Consider the following 14,939-nt stretch of genomic DNA (forward strand, 5'->3'; position numbering starts at 1 on the left):
AACAGGATCATTTCAGATAAGAAAAAGCCCTGTGAGGTGGACAGAGGAGGCTGGCGTGAAGGAGAGCAGTTTTAGACGGTGCCTGGGGAAGGAAGGGGTTGTGCTCGAAGACTCACTTCTAGGAGGAGCAGAGTGTGTGTGTGTGTGTGTGTGTGTGTGTGTGTGTATGTGTATGAGTGAGTGTGCGTATGAGTGTGTGTATATGTGTGTATGAGTGTGCATACGTGTATGAGTGTGTATGAGTGTGCGTATGTGTATGAGTGTGTATGAGTGTATGTATGCGTATGAGTGTGTGTGTGTATGTGTATGAGTGAGTGTGTGTATGAGTGTGTGTGTATGTGTGTGCATACGTGTGTGAGTGTGTATATGTGTATGTGCGTATGTGTATGAGTGTATGTATGTGTATGAGTGTGTGTGTGTGTGTGTGTGTGTGTGTGTGTGACAGAATCAGAAAGACACCCTGCAGGGGACCAGTGTGTGTGGACGTCTGATAACGTAAGAACCCTCCATCCTGATAGCACAGCGTGTGCGTGTTTGTGTATATCTCTCTAGGTGTGTGCCGATCTTCTTTCCCATCTATCTGTCATTTCTCCATCTGCTACATGATCAGATTGATTGGTTTCAAAATCTGTTTCGTATTTTGTGCGCCCCAAGCTGTGAAAGTCGGATCTAAATACAGGCACTGTAGGAAGCACTCATTAATTTATGATTGTACTTAACATCACCGAAGCTGGAGATCTTGATTTGGGGATGCAGATCTCTCAAGGGCAACTCGGAAGGCGCTGACCGGGGCGCTTTGTAGGAGAAGCCGTCGGTCCCACCATCCTGGCCGGGGAGCTTCATCTTGATTCCTAATCATCTCCCAAAGGCCACACCCCCAGAACCATCACACTGGGTGTTAGGATTTCGCATATGAATTGGGGTGGGGGGGCACACTGAGGTTTTCCTAAGTCCTTTAGAGTCAAGGTGGAGTAGAGTAGAGTAAACCAGGCTCCCGGGGGGCCACAGCCTGGGGAACCTTACCTCCTGGGCAGGAAACACCAGGCTCAGGAGGCACGGCCACAAACGGTCAATCAAGGTGATGATGGGGCCTCCACCAAGGGGTCACGTGAATGTCTGGAGAAGCCGGTGGAATGAAGGGGGTGGGGGGGTTGGTCCGAGGCAAAAAGCGAGATTGGAATGAAAACCCAGCAGATCGGGTGTCACCTTCACAAAGAACAGGGTCTTTGTCCCTCTGACGCTGAGGGTTGCGGGAGGCCCACACAGTTAAGAGGCTTAGATATGCATACGAGTGAGAGAGAAACCCTAGGCAGGAGCAGGCGGGGCTTGGATCAGCGTCAGGATGCAGGCGAGAAGGAAGGAGGCTGGCGGCGTCCCGAGGGCAGGGATGCAGTGACACACATCTGGGAGTACAGTGGGAGGTGGAGACACTTGGAACCCAGCCTTCCCCTCTCCTCTCCTTTCACCGTCCGTGACCAGTGCAGACACACGGACACCTCCGTAATCATCATCTCATCGTGGCCCCTGCCGAGCCCAGGGAAAGAAAATACAATGAAAGAGCTAATCGAGGTTGGGGTGTGAAGTTCTGCGGTGGGGTCACTCTTGAAATGTGTCTGAATAAAGTATCAGAGAAGAACGATCCGGGGGCAGGCGAAGTGTGTTCCGTAATCTCATCGATTCAGAGTCAAGGGGGTGTCTTGTCTTAGAACCTCTGGGGTGAGACTGTCCAATAACCAGAGAGAGAGAGTTGGAGGGACGGCTGTGGGCGAAGGGCGCTGGTGGACGCTGAGGTTATAGGCAGGCAATGGTTTAGACTGTGGAACCATGCTTCTCAACCTGTGGGCTTGAGAATTATTACAAAGGACTTCCATGTCCCTGTAATACCACACGTGGTGTAGAAAATAAATCAGTAAAAATCTCAGACACACACACACACACACACACACACACACACACATGGGGCAACCTTTCTAAAAAGCAGGTTGACTCACGAACTCATTTTATTTTTTTTTAATTTTTTTTTAACATTTGTGTATTTTTTGAGAGACAGAGTGTGAGCAGGGGACGGGCAAAGAGAGAAAGAGAGAGACACAGAATCTGAAGCGGGCTCCAGGCTCTGAGCTGTCAGCACAGAGCCTGACCTGGGGCTCGAACTCACGAACCGCGAGATCCTGACCTGAGCCGAAGTCGGACGCTTAACCGACTGAGCCACCCAGGCGCCCCCCCCCATCACGAACTCACTTTAAAGGACTGTTGAAGCATAGTTGTTTTCTGTGCATATGTGTTTTCTGAATCAAACCATGTGAACAAGGTGGTGGTCCGTTGATGCTAAAGACGGGCAGTGGCACAGGAAAAGTCAGCGACAGCGGGGAGAGAGAAAAGCAATGCCTATAAGTGGCGTACAATGAGGCCCCGCCCCCAAAGTGGCCAAGTTCTGCCCAGCCATGAGGCATCCCAGATGCTTGGGCCACCTCAGGGTGGCAAGGAGAAGAAGGGTTCTAGTAACTAACTGGGATATATATGCCCAACCAAAGCCGTTTGGTGCTCTAAGAGTGCGTTGTATCTACACGTGTTTGAGCGGTGGGTTTCCGTGACTCCGCGTTGGCATTTACGTAGGGGTGCATATATTAGACGACCTGCGATGGTCCTACAGATCCAGAATTTGGACAGGGCTCTGGTCCCACACTCGCTCGACAAACCGATTTGTTTGCACCTACTATGCGCTACATTACATTGGCGGCAATAACAAGAAGGGACACGTACGGATGCTTTTGCTCTGTTCCAGGATGCCTGGTACCTTTGCTCGTCAACGGACAGGAGATGTTGTCTCCGTTCGATGCATGGCAGAAGTGGGGGTCAAAGACGTGAAATGAGTTGCTCAAAGGAAGTGTCGTTCAGAGACAGCCCCGAGGTTGAACGCGTGGCCGCACACCTTGGTCAGGAGGAACGTGCATTTAGCAAAGCTTCCGAAGGAGGCGACGGCAGACGCTGGAATTCACGCGACCCTCCCCCAGTGATTCCCAGCCTAAAACTCACGGCCTTCTATGAATCCTCAGAGACAAGCACAGACCTCTGTAAACTATTTTATTTCAAAAAATACAAACTTCTTCAGGGCAAGATCTTGCTCTTGGGTTCCCCCCCCCCCCCAGTCTAGCACAGTGCCAGGCACACGGTAGTTGACGAATGAATGAACACACGCCTGAACAGTTTTCTCTCTTTTTCTTTTTGGCTAAGATTTGTTTCAGCATAGTTTGTGATCTCGGCCGTCTCCTGTGAGGAAACGCTGAGTAAGGAATTGTATGTACTTCCAATACATAAACTATAGAATAATAAATTTATAATTACCTGGATAAGTCGGTTCTAAAACTTAGAGCTAGTGAAGGGAAACATACATAGGATAAGAATTTGGAAATCCATTAAGGGCGTGTGAGTGAGGGCACGGAACCCGCTGTCATAGGCTCGCATTTCTTCACCCTGCAGGGGGCAGTTGGGACACCTAGACACGTAAATCTTCCTCTGGGCTCCAGAGAAGATGATGTGAGCCCTGAATCTGCCCCGCCAGTTTCTGTTCGAGTCCAGATCCGAGAACATGGACGTGAGGACCTTAATATTCCTCACGACCAGCTCCTCACTACTTAGGGAGTGATGACACCCTCGGATTCCTAAAAATTGTGGCTAACAATTGTGGAGCCCTCATTGTACTCATTTGGAAAAGCAACAGCTGCCTCTGAAAAGCTGTGCATCATTCTGCTGTAGAACTAGAAACGGCCTGAAAGCGGTCTTCCATTTTTCCATCTGTCTTTGTCTTGTAGAGTGTCCCTGGCCACAGAACGACTTAGTCTACCCAGGGTCAACTTCTGATCGTTTGGGATAAGTTCCACCCCCACGCGGTTCATGACACTTTGGCGGCCCTCAGGAGAGAGTACGGGGCATGATTCTCCCAAATAACTCTCCTCTGAGAGCGAAATGTGTTCTCATATTCCTTTGCTTCCATTTTCTGTTTGCCGGCATCCACTGATAACCTAGGCATTCACCTTGTTCGTTTGTGACGATATCTTCAGAAACGTGTCCCCTGGGACCCTGGGCTGCTCCGCAGAGGGTGTCAGAGGTGGCTCTGTATAACGATCAGTAAAAGACTCCTGTTCACACTCATCTTACGGGTTTCAAGGCACGTTTCATTTGCATTAGAATACAAACCTTTCTTGAAACCCAAGGGCCGAGGGATATTTGGTGGCGGTGGTTGGGGGTGAGGGTGAGGGTAGTGATGAGTTCCCCGCCTTTTCTTCCAGATGAGTCTCCCAAGGCAAAAATCGAACACAGGGTGATTTCTCCATAGGTCACCGTAATCCAGAAATTATCGATATACATCCAGCTCCCTCTGTTCTGAGACCCGTAACCCCACTCCCAAGGCCCTCAAGCTTAGCAGATGGCCCTGCTCTCCTGTCATCGGGAACATCAAAGCGATTAGGAGGAAGTTCCTAAATATTGCCTGCCCTCGTCCCACCCATGTCCCACCAAAGCTCAAGACCCTATCAGCCGTGGATGCCAGGGTCTCTCTGTGGCTATGGATGCCTAGTGGACCCTCATTTCTGCCATCCGGTGCCCTCCCCCAGGCTCTAGCTCCACTCTGGACCTTCTTCTCCTTATCATACTGAAGAGCAGTGAGGACCACAGGTTCCGCTGGGTTCCGAATCCCAACCCTGCCACACCGGTGAGCTGTGTGACCTTAGTCAAGGCGTGCAACTTCTCTGAGCCCCAGTTGATTCATTGAGAACCATTGGGAATGAGGGGTGTCTACCCTCTCAGCCTACTTCGGTAGGACTTGTGCTCCTCCCGCCTCCATGACGTGTGTCTGACATAGACCATTATAAACCTTCCCAGACCTGCCTGGCACAAACTTTAAAACAAAAATGCCTGAGACCTGGGTTTGCTATTTTCTCCCACCATGTGTCATTTACTTTTTTAATGTGTACTTATTTATTTTCAGAGAGAGAGAGAGAGAAGAAGGGGGAGAGAGAGAGAGAGAGAGAGAGAGAGAGAGAGAGAGAATCCCAAGCAGGCTCCACACCACAGAGCCCGACACAGGGCTCGAACTCCCGAACGGTGAGATCATGACCTGAGCTGAAACCCAGAGTCAGACACTCAACCGACTGAGCCACCCAGGCACCCCAGCCATGTGCCATTTAACACTGCAATGCTTGGGGCACTTGGGTGGCTCAGTCGGTTAAGCATCCGACTTCGGTTCAGGTCGCGGTCTCGCGGTTCATGAGTTCGAGCCCCGCATCGGGCTCTGTGCTGGCAGCTCGGAGCCCGGAGCCCGCTTCGGATTCTGTGTCTCCCTCTCTCTCTGCCCCTCCCCCACTCCTTCTCTCCCTCTCTCTCTCTCTCTCTCTGTCTCTCTCTCTCTCTCAAAAATAACTAAAACATAAAAAATTAACAAACAAATAAAACTGCAATGCTTTCCTCATTTCCCCGCTCCCCCTGGTCACTTAAATTCCTTGTGCCTCTTCAAAGCCCGGTTCCTTCTTGCCTTTCGCCTCCTCCTCCTTCCTTTCTTCTGATCTTTATTTCTCCTCTCCCTTCTAAGCTCCATCCTCTTCTGCGGCTTCTCTTCTGCTTCCATACCCCCCCCCCCCACCCACACCTTCCCGCAAGGGCATGTGGGAATGCAAGCCAGACTCGGCAGCAAAGGAGACGTCTGTCTGTCCACCGCGGAGATGTCCATCTGAACCACCGACCAAAAATGGGATAGTCAGACCTTTTCCTCAAAGAACTTACAGTCCTTTGAAGGCAGGTACCACGCATGCTTGAGCATCAGTTTATGCTCAACACCTGGTACGCGACAGGCACCAATTAATACTTGATGGGATTAATGAGAGGATTCGTCTGCACATAGCCCTTTCATCGTGCTGGTCCAAAGCGAAAAACCCCTTCCTAAATTTATTCAGCAAGTTAGTTGTCAAATCTCAGCTGTAACTCAAGATCCCTGCTTTCTCCGCTTCCATTTGGCTGATGATCGTATGGCCCCAGGGTATGCTGCTTTTCTTAGGGCTCTATATAAGAAATGTCCTTTTCAAATGCTTTGAATTTCCGCCTTCAGAGATTCCAAGATTCCTGGAAACTTTTTTAATATTTTTTTAACGTTTTATTTTTATTTTTGAGAGAGACAGAGCTGGAGTGGGGGAGGAGCAGAGAGAGAGAGAGACACAGAATCCGAAGCAGGCTCCGGGCTCTGAGCTGTCAGCCCAGAGCCCGATGCGGGCTCAGACTCAAGAACCGTGAGATCATGACCTGAGCCGAAGTCAGACGCCCAGCCGACTGAGCCACCTAGGTGCCTCTTGAATTTTGGGTTTAAAAAGCCCAGTAGGGGTGCCTGGGTGGCTCAGTCGGTGAAACATCTGACTCCTGATTTTGGGTCATGGGATCGAACCCCACGTCAGACTCCGTGCTGAAAGCCAGAGCCTGCTTGGGATTCTCTCTCTGTCTCTCTCTGTCTCTGTCTCTCTCTCTCTCTCTCTCTCTCTCTGTCTCTCCAAATAAATAAGTGGAACATTTTTGAAAAGCACAACGAACTTTCCAACAGAACTGGGCAAGGCAGGTCCTGCCTGTATGTCCTTGGACAGGGTTCATTGTCACCCTGGCTCTCAACTGCCACATCTGTATAAACGGGCTCCGTGAAGCCCATGGTATCTGTGAGCTGTGGCCAGGAGAACGTGTGCAATTGCCTTGTGCGGGGCTTGGCAAGCAGCAGGTGCTCGACTGACTTTCTAAGTGGATTCTTTTCCTCGACGCGGGGGAAATGGCCCTACCTCATGCCCTTGCTCTCACCACCGTTCTCTTGGGTTACAGTTCATCAGGAGGGCTCAGAAAATATTGCTAATTTATGCACCATTTGTTCCACCGGAAAATGCATTTGGGGAAATGTGAGCTGCCCACGTACCTCCAAATCAGGCAAGCCAAAGGCAAGCTGTGCCACTGACCCTTCCAGAGAGAATGGGCACTTTATATCTAACACGGGTGATTGCTTTCTCCCTCGGCGTTCATGATGGTATCCATTTGCTTCAATTGAGGAGGCCCCGGAGAGAGATATCACAAATTGAACGATGTAGCTTGATCTGGCAAGAATTTCTGGGGATTCTGGCCTGGGTTTGCCGCAACTCCCAGTGGTAAGTCAGTGACAGTCCACCTTTACAACATGTGTAATGAGTGTCATTTTTACATTCAGCTCGGCCACCCCCTGGCGGAGTGACCTTGGGCCAGTCCCGCAACCTTGCTGAGCCTCTGAAGTTCCGTTAAGCATTGTCGGGCAGCAACAAAGAGCTTGGGCTGTGGTGCGAGACAGAGCTGGGGTTGACTTCCAACGCCACTTATCGTGACTTCGGGCAGCTAATCAATTTCACTGGGACTCAGTTTCCTGCCCTAAGGGTAGTATCTTCTTAAGAGAGGTGTTTAAACATTAACAGCTAATGTATTCAGGGCCTTCAATGTGTAAGGGACCCTTTTAGATATTGATTTATTAAATCCTCATAAAATCCCTCGGAGATGGATCTGAATAGTACGATGTCTGTTTCCCAGAGAGTGGATCGGAGACACAGGCTATTTGGGTTAAGTAACTGGCCCGGGGTCACCCAGCTAATAAGTGGATCCAAACTCAGAAAGTCCGGAGTCTATGGTCTTAACCAACTAGGCTGGAGCGGCCAATGCCTGGAGGCGTTTCGAGGAGTGGGTCCGGCATCCGACGTTGAATTTGGAGCAGAAAGCACAGCACAGGGTGGGCACTCCGTGAATGGTGCGTGGTAATTCTTGTTAGCATCGTCTCCCGCGAGGCCCCCGGGCGCATATCCTGTAGCAAAGCGCCACCACCCCGGCGTGGGAGGCGGGGAGGGCGAGCGCGCTGGGTGGTGGCTCATCAACATTTGGGGCTGTGAGAGCAGATGTGTGATCTTGCAGAACGATTCTCGCTTCAGGACTGTGTGTTGATGTTGATGTCGCGGCTGCTCTAAGCACCCCGGATACTGTTAACGAGCTGTTCCAAGCCCAGCTGCAGTGTTTTCTTACCAGATGGTCCACGCCGAAGTGCATGGTCTTTCAGACAGGGATGACACGGGTCTCACAGACGCCGAACCGCCATGCATGGAAAACCTACTCAGGGGGGTCAGGCCCCCCCAAACGGCGTCAATTCCCCTCACGCCCAAGGATCACGCTTTCATCCGGACGTCCTTTGTGTGTCCGTCCGGCAACCACAGAGAGCTAGGGGGACGGCTACCATATGTGGCGGGAACTGTGTTAGATGCGAGGGACAAGAAGGGGAAAAAAACATGGCCCGCGGCTTTCAGGAACTGAGACTAGCCAGGAAGGGCCTGGGAACAAATCCTATTATGACAATATTCTAAGCTCTACGATGCAGGCAGCTATCAAGGACTCTAGGAATGAAAGGGGTTTCATGAATGAAGGAATGAATGAATGAACATAACTGATTCAGCATCAGTTCTGAAAAGGGGAGACGACTACTTCCCGGATGGGAAACAGCTGCTGTGTATCTTCTTACTGGCAAAAAATCCTGGGTAGCTCATACCACACAGCTGTATCATGGCTTCATGAGATGGTCTTACCATTGGGTGCCCAAATGCCAGGCGTCTCCCCAAACCACATGTTTTACTTCCTTTGTCACATGATCAAAGCCATTTAGGCTCCTCTGCCTTCTCCAGCACCCCTTCTCTCATTCCCCTTTGCACTGAGCACTGAGCCGAGCACACGCTTACTCCCCTACACACACTGGCTTGGAAGAGGGGTGCCATTTCATTCCAGATGCTTCAGATGAGGACACGAGATCCACACACGTCTTGACAGACTGTAGCAATTAGCTGAAGTGCAGTAGATAAATTTGAAAGGGGCCCCATTAAAGGACAAACGCTGGGGTCTAAGAAGTGAATGGCAGAGGGCGAATGAGAAGGAAAACCTTGGCAACTGCTCCTGAGCTCACAGAAAAGGCCACAAAATCCATAGGCAACAAATCATGGAGGGATTAAACATCTGGATGGGGCCATGTTGAAAATACCTATCTTCCAGTATTTTTTTGCATTAATAATGATTTAATATTTTCATAGTATGACATGAGTTTCATACTAAGACAATGTCCCTCTGGGGGCACCTGGCTGGCTCAGTTGGTTGAGTGTCCAACCCTTGATCTCGGCTCAGGTCATGATCTCACGGTTTGTGGGTTGGAGCCTCACATCGCACTCTGTCCTAACAGCACAGAGTCTGCTTGGGGTTCTCTTTCTCCCTCTCTCTCTGCTTCCCTCTCCCTCTCCCTCTCTCTCTCTCTCTCTCTCTCTCATAAATAAATAAATAAGTTAAAATGAGAGAGAATATCTCTCTCCAGTTGAAATAAAAGTAGGACATCAACACGTTCCTTAAACTCAGGCCGAACTCATTTAGCTCCCTCGTGGGTCACCAGCCTCCGGGTCAGGGATGTGTGGTTGATGATAACTGGCTTGAGTCAAACTAGCCTTTTTCCCTAGACCTGTTCTTGAGCTCAGTTGTTCAGCTTTGCCATGCGGTCAGATAGAAATGTTCTTTCTTTGTTTTTCTCTAATAATTGCCGTGTCAGTGGTCTTGTACCCCTGGTGTCAGTTATAACACTTCGTGGCCTTCACCGGGCACTATTCTAAGAAGAGATTTCCCCTTGTTACCTCATGGGATCTTCATTACCATCCTAGAAGGGAGGGACTCTTAATTAGCCCTGTTTTTTGAGGTGAGAAATTTGGGGTTCAATGTGGGTTAAATACACTTCCTGGAGGGCTTTGCAACCTCAGAGTTTTATCAACTTCACGGTGATGTGGGTGGTCGGAAACCCGGCAGTCCTGCACACTGGAGTCGCACACGTTTTGGGTTCCGCGCCCTGCACCCCCCGACCCCCGCCCCACCCCCCTCCCCGGCCTTATGAAACAGTTAAATGTGACGAGAGCCGAACAGGCACATGAAGACGTTCAGAATACCTTGGACAATATGTTAGTCCGGGACGAGCATGACTATGGCCAGGGCTGTTGGCTTTGATCCGGAAACTGCTGGCCGTCCAACCCTTGAGCGCTAACAACATCTGACTCTACGTGAATTTTCTCTACCAGGCAAGTTCCTCTTGCCTCCTCAAGGTGCTTGCCAAGAAAGCTCAAAACCCAGTAGCAATTAATTATTGACGGAGCATGTGAATTAGAGATAAAAGAAAAGTCGTTCTTTCTCTACACGCGCGATAGTAAATACATTTAATTATGGTAGGGGAAGCTAAGGGATCGTGGTCGGTATTAAGTTTTATTAGCTGAGACATTTAAAAGCATGTCCTCACAACAAAGAGGTCTTGTGTAATCCTAAACGTACCTCTTTGGTGCAGGGCTCAGAAGTGAATAGACTTAATGGAGTGGAGCACATTGTGGCAGATGGCCTGCTGTACCGACAGGTATAACAAGTTTATCATCAATTAACTTTGGTCTACATATGCCTATAGCAAATTGACTGTATAATAGGATCCTGAGCCTCTGTTATCATTGATAGGCCCGCCACCCTGGGATTGGGGGACAGAGAGCATCAAACTCCTCTGATGTCTTGAAGCTCTCACATGAGACAGGGCCACTCTGAAGGCGAACACGGAAGGAGGGGTGGGGTTCGGAGACACGACCTTGGGAAGGAAACCAAGAGACGTGGTGTGGGACCTGCCCCTGGCTCACTGGGCAAACCTCGGGAGCAAAGTTAAGAACTCCATTTGTGTGTCGTTTTATTCTGAACTCGAACTCCAGGTGAGCTTTTAGGGTTTTACAGAGGAAGGACAAGAGAGGGACGTGACTCACCTTGGGAAGGTCGCGAAGCCTGTCCGGTTCCCGGCCTCTGGGCTTCAGTTTCTTCCTTTCCCCCGCGACACCTTTGGACTAGGTCAATTCTCGCCAAATGTTTTCCCGAAGGACCAGACAGTAAATGTGCTTGGCTTTGTGTGTCAGTAAGTCCCCGTTGCAAGTACTCAGCTCTGCCGTTGTAGCACAGAAGTGGCCCCAGACAGTACATCGGGGGGTGCGTGCGGCTGTGTTCCAGAGAAGCTTTATTTATGAGCATTGGAATTTGAATTTCATATAATTTTCATGCCTCACAAAATGTTATTATTACTATGTTGGGTGTTTTCCAACCGTTGAGAGATGGAAAACCATTCCTCGCGGTGAGCCGTACAAAAACAAGGGGCAGGTGGTCGTTGACCAACCCTTGGGCTAGATCATCTTTGAGTTCTTGGTGCGCTCAGACCTTTTCCAGAAGCTGCTGTGACAATAATAAAATCCTTGACTTTTTAAGCTCTCGCACGTGCCGGATTCTGTGCTAAATGCTTTACAAGCGTTATCTCCCTTAAGCCTTATACTACGGTGTGAAGTAAGTGCTGTCATTATCTCCCATTTCAGAGATTATGTAAAATGAATACACAGAGAAATTAAGAGTGTGTCCCAGTTGAACAGCACTGGGTAAGAGATAGGGCAGCAGATTTAAACCCAGGTATGTAAGGTCCCCAAGAGTGAATCCGGAAGCCTTGTGCTGCCTTTTCTGGTGATGCTGTGATCCGAGTGGAGAGTGGGCACAGAGTTAGAAAAGAATTCCTAGGGTTTGCCAGCGCGTTTTGTTTTGTAGTTCTCGATCGGCCTCTTGCTGGCAACACGTTTCGTGCAAAAAGTTAAAGTGTTTCTGGGTGGGAATGACCCTCTCTTTCCTTTCCCTTCCTCTTCCAGAAATGTGATGCCTAAGACTTTGGATGGGCAGGTGACCATGGAGAAGACGCCGAGTTACTTTGTGACGAATGAGGCTCCCAAGCGGATCCACGCCATGGCCAAGGACATCAAGCTCATTGTGGTGGTGAGAAACCCCGTGACCAGGGCCATCTCCGACTACACCCAGACGCTGTCCAAGAAACCCGAGATCCCCACCTTCGAGGTACTGGCCTTCAAAAACCGGACCCTAGGGCTGATCGACGCCTCCTGGAGCGCCATTCGGATAGGGATCTACGCTCTGCACCTGGAAAACTGGCTGCAATACTTCCCCCTCTCCCAAATCCTCTTTGTCAGCGGTGAGCGACTCATAGTGGACCCTGCCGGGGAAATGGCCAAAGTACAGGATTTTCTAGGCCTCAAGCGTGTGGTGACTGAAAAGCATTTCTATTTCAACAAAACCAAGGGGTTCCCTTGTCTCAAGAAGCCAGAAGACAGCGGTGCCCCCAGATGCTTAGGCAAGAGCAAAGGTCGGACTCATCCCCGCATCGACCCAGATGTGATCCAGAGACTGCAGAAATTCTACAGACCCTTCAACATGATGTTTTACCAAATGACTGGCCAAGATTTCCAGTGGGAACGGGAAGAGGGTGACAAATGAGGCTAAGGAAGCGGAGGGAAGGCTAGCGAATAGCTAAGGAGGCTCCTTACCTGAGTCCTGAATCGCCCCCCGGGGTCCACGGCCTCAGCCTCGCTGGAGTGCCAAGTCGATCCCCTCCTTTGTCCAGCCACGATCGCTTCCAACGCTGCAGGTTTAGGCGAAGGGGTGGATCCCATGGCATCCTCACAGAGGCACCGGGTTTGCCCGGGCGGCGGCGTCTGGTTGACCAGATGGCCGCCAGGAGCCACTGCTAATTCTTGTCTTCTGCTAATTAATGGAGTCTGAAGACAGGATAGATAGCTGTCAAGGTCAGAGACCGTGCCAGGAGCGTTTGGTTAAGTGATTAAAGAGAAGAAAGGAAGGTCTACTTTGGTCACTTGAGAAGCCTGAGTCCTAGCCCTGGCACAGCCCTCTGCTGTATAAACCTTTGCTTTGGCACCTCTCCAGAGTGCTCCTTGTGGCTGAGTACTCCAGGACTCCCAGGGAGCCAGGTCCTTTCTCTGAGGCGTCTCTAACCTTCTCCTTAGAGGTCTCATCCCACAACCCTGTGACTTCCCCCTTCCCCACCTTATGAAGGCGGAGGCATGCACGTTCCTCACCAGAAAAATAAAAATAAAAAAGCTGACGCTCTTGGAAGGCTTCTTTCCAAGGGCCCTCTAGGAAGGGCTGGGTCTTTCTCTCTCCACGAGTGTCCCGTGGCTGTTCTCAGAGCAGCGTGATTGCCATTGAGTTCTGAGCCCTGGGGTTGAAACAGATAAGGGCTAGTTCTGGGGGTGAAAAAAGAAGGCCAGACTTTTCGGTGGGCGGTCTTCATCCGTGAAGACCCGTAGAACCGTGGTTTTAAGAAACGCTCTAAGAGCGGGCTCCGTCCCTTAGGGTCCCCAGAGGGGCGAGGACCGGAGAGTGGGCATGTCTTCTGTTAGGAGTAATCCTGAGCAACGCAACGAACAGGGGATCGGTCACCACGCTTCTGTTCGCCCCACCATGTCCCGCCTCGTGGTCATCTGGTGCTTTATTTGCTCTCTGCAGAGATGGCACACGCTGGGGCTCCCTCTGTGGAGGGCCGTCAGATCCCGTCTGTGGACGTGGACGTGGGGGAGGACGAGGGCTGTCTGTGGACACCCCCCACCAAGGGCAGCTGAACGAAGCGTCCCTTCCCATTACTTTGATTCGATGGAAACGCAGCACTTGACGTCAAGTACTTGTTCACGGATCTCCCAAACCAGGACTGTTCTAGTAAATTTAAAAAGATGTATGAGTGGGGGGAGCTAAGTCTGTTCGGCCGATATCAAACTGTCATTTCTCCCGCTAAATGAAAACCGTGTTGTTATAAAGCTTAATGCAACCTGATTAATGGGCTCTCGGCTGCCGTGTTTGTATGGGTCACCTCCAACCCCGCCCCCCGCCCCTCCCACTCTGGGACTGGCCCCTTCTCCGGGGTGGCCGGAAAGACCCAGATTTGACAATCTGCCAGGGGATTCTGTCTACAGGGCTGGATAATTCTGGAAACGGCACAAGGGAAGGGACTCTGGAAAGGAACCCGGCTTTCTCTAGCTTGACGGATCCTGGCCAGAAACGCACCGATAGGCTAGACTCAGAAACAACCTCGCAAATAACTTTTTGCCAGATGAGGAAGTGGTTATCGAGCGGAAGGCAACGTGTATACGTGCCTTCACCACCAGAGCAGAAGAAGATACAGATAAACACATGCACGTGCATATAAACCCACCTCTTTTTTTTTTAATTTTTTTTTTAACGTTTATTTATTTTTGGGACAGAGAGAGACAGAGCATGAACGGGGGAGGGGCAGAGAGAGAGGGAGACACAGAATCAGAAGCAGGCTCCAGGCTCTGAGCCATCAGCCCAGAGCCCGACGCGGGCTCGAACTCATGGACCGCGAGATCGTGACCTGAGCTGAAGTTGGACGCTTAACCGACTGAGCCACCCAGGCGCCCCTAAACCCACCTCTTTGAAGGAAGCAAAGGCATGCTGGTGCCGAACAGTGCTTTGTGGGCTGGCTGGTTGGGGCCTTGATGTGCCAGCAAAACAAAGAATGGGTCTAGCTGCCCACTGGGGGCAACCGTGGGGTCTCTGCAGGCCACAGCTTCCTGAGCCTCATTGCAGACTTCTTGGAGAACCAGGAGCTCCGGGGTGGAGCTCAGGAACCTGTTCTTTCAAGAACATTCTTTAAAAAAAAATTAATGTTTTATTTATTTTTGAGAGAGAGAGAGAGAGAGACAGCGCCAGTGGGAGGGGCAGAGGGAGGGAGAGACAGAATCCGAAGCAGGTTCCGGGCTCCGAGCCGTCAGCACAGACTTGGGACTTCGGCTCAGGCCACGATCTCGCGGTCCGTGAGTTCGAGCCCCGCGTTGGGCTCTGTGCTGACAGCTGGGGGCCTGTTTCGGTTTCTGTGTCCCCCTCTCTCCCTGCTCCTCTCCAACTCACGCTCTGTCTCTCTCTGTCTCAGAAATAAATAAACGTTAAAAAAAAATTTTTTTTAAATAGGCCGTACTCAGCTGGAAAATAAAAGTGGGGACCCCACCCCC

The 14,939-nt window shown here is 50.7% G+C and overlaps 1 protein-coding gene across 1 annotated transcript in view; it reads left to right on the forward strand.

Annotated features, from left to right (window-relative positions):
• The window catches only part of HS3ST4 (heparan sulfate-glucosamine 3-sulfotransferase 4), a 392,554-nt gene extending 378,811 nt beyond the window's left edge, over positions 1-13,743 (forward strand). The window contains exon 3 of the mRNA XM_049638459.1: positions 11,757-13,743. Coding sequence (XP_049494416.1) covers positions 11,757-12,393 — 637 coding nt within the window. The 3' untranslated portion in view covers positions 12,394-13,743. The remainder of the gene's footprint in view (positions 1-11,756) is intronic.
• The last annotated feature ends 1,196 nt before the right edge of the window (positions 13,744-14,939 follow it).

Source organism: Panthera uncia, chromosome E3 (genome assembly GCF_023721935.1).
Source record: "Panthera uncia isolate 11264 chromosome E3, Puncia_PCG_1.0, whole genome shotgun sequence".
Taxonomy (NCBI): Eukaryota; Metazoa; Chordata; class Mammalia; order Carnivora; family Felidae; genus Panthera; species Panthera uncia.